The 8,777-nt window shown below is 41.0% G+C and overlaps 1 protein-coding gene across 3 annotated transcripts; it reads right to left on the minus strand.

Annotated features, from left to right (window-relative positions):
* Positions 1-1,296: 1,296 nt before the first annotated feature.
* On the minus strand, positions 1,297-8,457 carry LOC135504675 (ubiquitin carboxyl-terminal hydrolase 11-like). 3 transcript variants are annotated; one of them, XM_064923448.1, is made up of 14 exons: positions 8,364-8,457; positions 8,079-8,211; positions 6,881-6,990; positions 6,611-6,741; positions 4,581-4,698; positions 4,296-4,441; positions 4,101-4,162; positions 3,781-3,880; positions 2,654-2,827; positions 2,368-2,526; positions 2,012-2,236; positions 1,838-1,921; positions 1,636-1,730; positions 1,297-1,521 (listed from the first exon to the last, which is right to left on the minus strand). In XM_064923448.1, the coding sequence occupies exons 2-14, from the start codon at positions 8,186-8,188 to the stop codon at positions 1,317-1,319; spliced, it is 1,719 nt and encodes a 572-aa protein (XP_064779520.1). In that variant the 5' UTR covers positions 8,189-8,211; positions 8,364-8,457; the 3' UTR covers positions 1,297-1,316. The 3 variants fall into 3 exon arrangements, with proteins under 3 accessions (XP_064779520.1, XP_064779519.1, XP_064779521.1); XM_064923447.1 differs by having other exon boundaries at positions 8,079-8,450; XM_064923449.1 differs by lacking the exons at positions 8,079-8,211; positions 8,364-8,457 and adding an exon at positions 7,773-8,047.
* Between the last annotated feature and the right edge of the window lie 320 nt (positions 8,458-8,777).

The raw sequence follows: 8,777 nt of genomic DNA on the forward strand, positions 1-8,777 counted from the left end.
AGTGTGAACGACCACATCGCGTAAGTGGTTAGGTGGGGGCTCTCAGACTCAATTGTGCGCAAAAGAGAAAGGCGGCCATTGTTACTTCCGGTCCTAGTGAAAAGCCAACTGTCCCGGTTGATATATTATCAAATAAATATTTCAAAAACACCCTGAGGATTGATTATAAAAAAACGTCTGACATGTTTCTGTGGACATTATGGATATAATTTGGAATTTTTGTCTGAGTTGTCATGATCGCTCTTTCCGGTGGATTCCTGGGCATAACGCACCAAACTAAAGGAGGTATTTGGATATAAAAAATATCTTTATGGAACAAAAGGAACATTTGTTGTCTAACTGGGAGTCTCGTGAGTGAAAACATCCAAAAATCAAAGGTAAACGATTAATTTGATTGCTTTTCTGATTTTCGTGACAAAGTTACCCGATGCTAAGTGTACTTGTTTTGTCGAGCAATCGATAAACTTACAAACGCTTGTATTGCTTTCGCGGTAAAGCATAATTTCTAAATCTGACACGACAGGTGGATTAACAAAAGGCTAAGCTGTGTTTTGCAATATTGCACTTGTGATTTCATGAATATTTTCTAGTAATATTATTTGACTGTGGCGCTATGCTATTCAGCGTTGCTGATGACAATTATCCCGGATCCGGTATGGGTGGTTCAGATAGTTAAACACCTTACGGAACAGCGGGGACTGTGAAGCAACACAAACAAACATCGGCACAGACACATGCATACACACACATGGATTTAGTACTGTAGATATGTGGTAGTGGTGGAGTAGGGGCCTGAGGGCACACAGTGTGTTGTGAAATCTGTGAAAGTATTGTAATGTTTTAAAATTGTATAAACTGCCTTAATTTTGCTGGACCCCCAGGAAGAGTAGCTGCTGCCAATGGGAATCCATAATAAATACAAATACTGCAGTACAGCTTGTGCATGTGCTAGCTAACAGCAACAAACTCAAACAAGCTAAAAGTAAATGCATTCAGCAGAGATCAGCTTCTAATTAGCTATATTAGAGCAAAAAAGCCTTACGTTCTGTTAATATTTTGAAATAATATTTGATTGTGTATACATTATATACATAATCTTAGCAAGCTCTTTTGCAGCAAGCTAAGCTTTTAGCTATAATATTTACCTACCGAGCCTTGCAAACGTTGCAAACTGCAATTTGAACCGCCCTCTTGTGAGAGAAAGGCCTCTCTCTCAGACAAGGCACAGTACAGCATCTTTACAACTAGCCATCACAATTAAATTCCTTTTTTTTTTCTCTCGATATTTTAGCTGATGTTTGGCCTGCGTCAGTAACTCACGCTAGCCGCTGCAGGAAGAGGTGATAGAGGGCGTTGCGGCTGCACTGGACTCGAGGCACAGCCATGAGCAGTGGGTGTCCGAACAGGGACGTACCGCAGCTGCTACTCCCTGAGCCGGAGTCCCTGTAATGAGAACGCTCCCTCAGGTACAGAGCCAGCACCACCTCATCCCCCTCCACAGAGCCACTGCTCAGCTCATACCTGCCAGGGCAACACACAGACAGGGGTCAGGAGAGATTCTGGTGCAAACGAGCATACAGGAAAAGACCGAAAAAGTATGTTTTTGGTGTGGAGGTAAAAGCTGGTTTTACATACACAAATATGTCGTCCCGGTCCAGGATGCAGCTTAGAGACTCATCAGCATGGTAGATCTTATAGAAGCGGTGGTTGAACACATCAGCCACAACCATCTGAAATAAGAGGCACAGTTCAGTATCACCTCAATATTTCATGTGATGAATGAAAATAGCTTTTCCACAGCATGCTCTACCAAAGAGGCTTTAAAAAGTTGTCTCACTTGATTAACGGAGACGTTGGTCATTTCCGAGAGAGCGGAGCACAGATCAAACACTTTTCCAGCTTTGGGTACAACCAAGCGATGCTGGTGGGAAAGAATACAAATAAATCAATACAGATGATTACCTATAAAAAGCATGATGTAGGGCCAACTATAGGAAGATTAATCTTGTACCTGAACAGGTTTGGCCACAGGATCCAGAGAAACGAAGAAGACCTCCATCACCCGGTCCTTGCTAACAGGCAGGGGCACACTGAGGTAGCAGAAGGGGTCAAAGGTGACCGACACTTTGCGGCACTCGGGGCAAACCAGGGTGGACTTGAACAACCCGTGGAAGGTGTCAACAATCACAGAGTTGTTACGTCGCCGGTGGTTATGCCACGCTTCCTCTGCCACTTCCTGAAAGTTGTTAAAGGGTGAGTGTGAGGAAAAATTAAATGCAAATGTACCTTTGGTTTACTTCAGCTTGGAGAGCAATGGTGGTATTTTACAATTCTTCTCCCCATACTCTTTCTACTACAGGTTGTTACCTGGTCAGGCCTACCATCGGCATCCCTCAGCTCAATGTACTCCTTGTTCTTGACCCGGTTGAGATCCTCATGAAGCCCATCCAGCAGGAAGGAGAGCAGCTCCTGGGAGTCATGCTGCTGGTAGCCAAGAAACTGAGAGGCAAAGTGGCCAACCTTGGTCTGGTAATAAAAATATAAGGTTCTCTCAAGGTACGCATGGTCAATACTTAAGCATGACTGACTGACAAGCCTTTTTAATCCATTATAAAATTGTGGACAGAGTTTCACACTTAACACAGATAACTACCTTGAAGAGCCGGGGAACTACAGAGTAGTGCCTCCCTGACCACATCTGTTTGATGACATCAGCGTAGGCCTCTGCTATCTCCCCCTTCATGCCCAGAGGGTTGGTGAAGTTGAGCTCCTCCAGATAGGCACTCTGCAGGAAGTACTCAGTCAGTGGAGGGGTGTTACTGAGACACTGTACAAAGCAGGGAGAGAAACATAGGGTACTCATGAATGACAGTCCATACTAGTCCAGATCCCTGACATTCCTGCAGTCAGCATGCCAATTGCACGCCCCCCCCCCCCCCCCAAAAAAAAAACTTGAGACATCTGTGGCTTTGTGTTGTGTGACAAAACTGCACATTTTAGAATGGACTTTTATTGTTCCCAGCACAAGTTGTTCCTGTGTAATGATCATGCTGTTTCATCAGCTTCTTGATATGCCAAACCTGTCAGGTGGATTTATTATTTTCGCAAAGTAAATATACTCATAGCGATATAAACAATTTTGTGCACAAATTGAAAGAAATAAGCTTTTTGTGCATATGTCAAATTTCTGTGATCTATTATTTCAGCTCAAGAACCAACACTTTATATGTTCCGTTTATATTTTTTCTCCATGGAGGTGTTGGCCAAAATTCCTCCACAGCGACCCGAGAGACTGATAAACAACTACAGGAAGAGTTTGATTGGATACATTGCAGCGAAAGGTGGTACAACCAAATATTGAGTGTAAGGAGGCAATTACATTTTCACACAGGGGCATTGGGTGTTGCATAACTTTGTTTATGAAATAAATAAAATAAGTATGTAATTGTTGTGTTACTTGTTCACTCAGGTTCCCTTTACTCCCGTTCTACAGTCCCTGGTTCAAATCCAGGCTGTATCACATCCGGCCGTGATTGGGAGTCCCATAGGGCGCGCACAATTGGCCCAGCATCGTCCGGGTTTGGCTGTGGTAGGCCGCCATTGTAAATAAGAATTTATTCTTAACTGACTTGCCTAGTTAAATTAAGGTTAAATAAATAAATAATAATACAAAAATCTATCATTACGTTTTGGTTGAAGATCTGATAACATTCAATATCAAAAATATGCAAAAGTAGAGAAAATTAGAAAGGGGGCAAATACTTTCTCACAGCACTGTACCTGCAGGGCAGAGTTCATGAAACATGTGTTTCCTAGATTGGTGAGGCCACAGACTCCTGGCTGGCCTCGGTATGATTCCTGCTCCTCCACAGAGTTCCTACTATAAGATATGGAAGGAGAAATATAAATCACCTACCAAACACTACAATAACACAAAAGGTAAATTACAGTACTCTCTCCTTTGTAGTCACACATATGGGAATCACGTTTAGCACAAATTACACTACATTACACTACATTAGCAACACTAATTTTGGTAGATAGAAGAAAAAAAATCAGTGTGTAGAGAATGTACTAAATGAAAAAGGAGGAACCCCCACATGATCTGCGGTCTGGAGCTGGGCCAGGTACCATCTTCATTCCTCATCTCCATGATCACCGTCTGCAATGCAGACAGGACATGTTACAACACAGCTGCCATTTAAACATACTATCACTGTATCGCAGGATGCAGCAGAGGGATGCAAGCAGGTAGGTGTACGGGGGGATGAGGGTCAGAGAGAGAGCAGACATACCATGCCAGAGCTTAAGCTGGAGTCGAGGACATTGACGTGAACGTTCCGCAGCCTCTCACAGCAGGTGTCTGAGCTCTTCATCCACAGCCGGGTCTCTGCTCCCTCGACCACATCAAACTGCTTCATCATCACCTTCTGAATCGTATCTGAAGGGGAAAGCATTAAAACATGCACACACACACACACACACACACACACACACACACATACATACATACATACATACAGTTTGCACACCAACCCATCATAGCTACTATTGCAACTTTTCGATGTGTTTCTACTTACGGATGTGATCTGCACGGCTAAACTGTGCGGTCACAACATTTTCCATGTTGCTATGGAGACACAGGAAGATTTCCACAGGATAGACCTCAACCTTGACTGTGCTGGGTAGATCCACCACCTGAAATAGGCAAAGCAATCACATTCAATTAACTGCCAAATACAAATGAAACACTTCCAATGGCAGTTGTCTTTTCATAGACAACATTGTCCATTGAATGAGGGTCTGTAGGACATACAACTACACTAGTCAGGGCCACGTTCACATAGTAGTTTGTAGACAGATGTGAATGTACAGTCAGTGCTTCAGATATGTTGTTTAAAAATCAACTGGATGTGTGAACAACTTCGGGGCAAATCCAAAGGATCTTTTGACCACATAAATGCATTTTCACAATAAGCACTTGTCTCAAATACATCATTACAGTTGTTGGTTAGCTAGCTAAATAATTTTAGCCATATTAGCATGAACTCAGTGAAAACAAGACACAACTAGCTGAAACAAGCCACCTACGATTCTCCATATGGAAGCTTCTTGTCATTGTTGCTTGCTATCTGACTGTTCAGAATCATAACGCACAGCCTTCTGCCACATTGATGCACGTGCATAATTTTAATGATGTTGGGGGGAAAAAAATTTGAAAAGATTCCCAACATTATATTTGTGCTAGTTGGCTGTACCAAAACTATTTCCTTCATAGCTTGTTCTCATTTTATATATGTTTTTACAATGTTTTCATCACTTGTATTTCAATCTGATCAAAACAGACATATGGTGAGCAATATGTTCTGATGATGGAATCACAATAAAATCATAGTATTGAATCGCAAAACATATACAGTACCAGTCAAAAGTTTGGACACCTACTCATTCAAGGGTTTTTCTTTATTTTTTTACAATTTTCTACATTGTAGAATAATAGTGAAGACATCAAAACTATGAAATAACACATATGGAATCATGTAGTAACCCCAAAAAAAGTGTTCAACAAATTAAAATATTTGGTTTGAGGTTCTTCAAAGTAGCCACCCTTTGCCTTGATGACAGCTTTGCACAATTTTAGCATTCTCTCCACCAGCTTCACCTGGAATGCTTTTCCAACAATCTTGAAGGTGTTCCCACATATGCTGAGAACTTCTTGGCTGCTTTTCCTTCACTCTGCAGTCCAACTCATCCCAAACCATCTCAATTGGGTTGAGGTTGGGTGATTGTGGAGGCCAGGTCATCTAATGCAGTATTCCATCACTCTCCTTCTTGGTTAAATAGGCCTTACACAGCCTGGAGGTGTGTTGGGTCATTGCCCTGTTGAAAAACAAATGATAGTGCCACTAAGCACAGACCAGATGGGATATCGCTGCAAAATTCTGTGGTAGCCATACTGGTTAAGTGTGCCTTGAATTCTAAATAAATCACTGACAGTGTCACCAGCAAAGCACCCCACACCATCATACCTCCATGCTTCACAGTGGGAACCATATATACGGAGATCAGTTCCTACGTGTCTCACAAAGAAATGTCGGTTGGAACCAACAATCTCAAATTTGGACTCAACAAACCAAACACAGATTTCTACCAGTCTAATGTCCATTGCTCGTGTTTCTTGGCCCAAGCAAGTCTCTTATTACATGTTAATTGAAATGCATTCCAGGTGACTACCTCACCAAGCTGGTTGAGAGAATGCCAAGAGTGTGCAACTTTGAAGAATATCAAATATATTTTGATATGTTGAACACTTTATTTTGGTTACTACATGATTCCATATGTGCTATTTCGTAGTTTGTCTTCACTATTATTTTACAATGTAGTAGAAATAAAGAAAAACACTTGATTCAGTAGGTGTGTCCAAACTTTTGACTGGTACTGTAGAACTGTGAGAATGGCAATACATATCGTATCTGCACCTAAGTATTGTGATAATATCGTATCTTAAGGTTCATGGCAATTCCCAACCCTAGTTGTCAGGCAATCAGTCTATGTGATATGACCATAGGGTATGCAAGTTATCTGCGTCTCTGTGACCATACTGTTTTACCTTCCGCTCCAGGGCAGGCTGATCATCTACCATGCCATACCAGGCCAGCAGATTGCGCCATGCTTCGGCAGGGATCAACACAAAGTCCTCATTCTCCACCAGACGCTCCTTCAGATGGTAGGAATCCAGTTCTGTGGATATCATTATCATCATTAGACAGCTCACTTTTCATGTTGACACAACAGCATATGTGGGGTAGAAGTAAATGAACTAAACATTGAATAATGGGTCTTCTGTTGTTACAGGATATCTTTGTGATGTGACACTTACCCTCAAAAAGCTCTGTGTTGTCGATCTGTCCAGGGAAAGATGAGGAGTTCTGGTCTCCTGTCACCACATACTCCTTCCACTGCTCATACCATCGCCTTTCCACCAGGTACCTGCATGTGTTGGTTAAGAACAACTCCATTGGGGAGGCTTTACATGGCTTATATATTGCATGACTACATTAACCAACAACTCAACATCACATTTCCCTAGGCTAGTATTTGATCATTAACGTTTTCTACGATTGGGGTATTTAGTGTATTTACTGATACAATACTATAATGGCATAACCACAATTGCAAAAATGGATCTTTTATTTGGGCAGCTAGGCTTTGGCAAATTACAGCCAAATTTCTAGTTTCCTTTTTAATTGAGTTTGTTAGGACAAAACTGTACATAAATGGAATTTCATTCATTCCCACTTCAACTGATATCCTGAACTTTATAACCACAATGGTAAATACGATATAATTTCCTAATCTGGGTGTGACACTAACAAAATGAAACTTTACTGGTAAAAACGAAAGTAGCAACCAGCTAGCTAGCTAATTTGGTTTAGCGAGCTAACATTAGCTATGCAGTTAGCTAGCTAACTTAAATGGCGCTCACTTTGTCAAAAATATTCGAACACACAATAAATACACACTTAGGGAAAATACCAAAAATGTCAAGCTAAACCGAAAAGATTCCTGTCCTGTAGCTAGCGAACTCTGGCGGGCTAGCATGCTGTCAGTGTAGCTAACGCTAGTTAATGTTATCTTGCTTGTTAAAGCCAAAACTTTGACAAGATGTTCGCCGACTGGGACGTGATGTTAATCGTCATATCATTTGACAATATGTTCCCCAACTGAAACGCCATGTTAATGGTTATATTAATATCAAAATGTAAGCTTACATTTTGAATACTATCCCTAAAACGTTAACGCAGTGATCAAACGTCATTCGCCAAACACCAGCGCTGAGATCCTAGGCAAGTGGAATGACAACACTCCAACCAATGTTTATTCATTGAATTTGCTAATAAAAATTGTCCTTATCTAAAGATAATGGTATTTATGCTGATTATGATATGTAATTAAGCAACGGCAAATACAGTCAAGGACTCATCGCTGTCATTTGTTGTTGTCGTGGTAGCTAGCTATAGTAGCTACATCACTCAGTATGGGTGTCAGTTCAGAGCAGAGGGCGGCAAGAGTCTCACCAAGTATCCCCTGCACAGAGTTCATGTTCCTGAAGCAGAGACTCGATTTCTTTGCGTTGAGTCTCTAGCCCAGGAGATTCTGTAACCGCGGCTGAAGTAGTAGCAGCCATGATCACTCACAAATATCAGGATTCTGCAAGGAAACCACTGAAGTCAACTAACGTTACCGCATAGAATATGTGATAGGGTAACCGTATCGATGTAAAGCATTTCCCACTAGCTAGTTACTATAGCCACGAAGTAACAATTGGCAATATCATAAAGATGTATTACAACAAAACTTACTTATTGGTCTTAATTTAGGTTAGGCATAAGGCTAGCACTGTGGTTAAGGGATTTTATTAAGATAATTGTTTTTTAAAAATAGGCGGGGTTTATGACTTTGCAGATGTGATATCGAGTAATAACCCACCAAACAAGCAGAAATACCTAAGTACTTCCGGGTCATGGGTGTATACGTGTATAATGTGTATAATGTATATACACAAATATCATCAAACATAAGAGGAATAGTCACATGCAAACTTGCATACATACAGACTATTTACATTGCCAGGAATCCTAAACAAACAAAATCATATTCATTAATAATACAAGTTTTAATTGCCTTTTTGTTTTTCATTTTAGTTAAAGTAGTGCCATAATGTAGGTTTTGAATTAGACCATTTTCATTTGTGAATATGACATTTACATAGTATT

Source organism: Oncorhynchus masou, chromosome 18 (assembly GCF_036934945.1).
Source record: "Oncorhynchus masou masou isolate Uvic2021 chromosome 18, UVic_Omas_1.1, whole genome shotgun sequence".
NCBI lineage: Eukaryota > Metazoa > Chordata > Actinopteri > Salmoniformes > Salmonidae > Oncorhynchus > Oncorhynchus masou.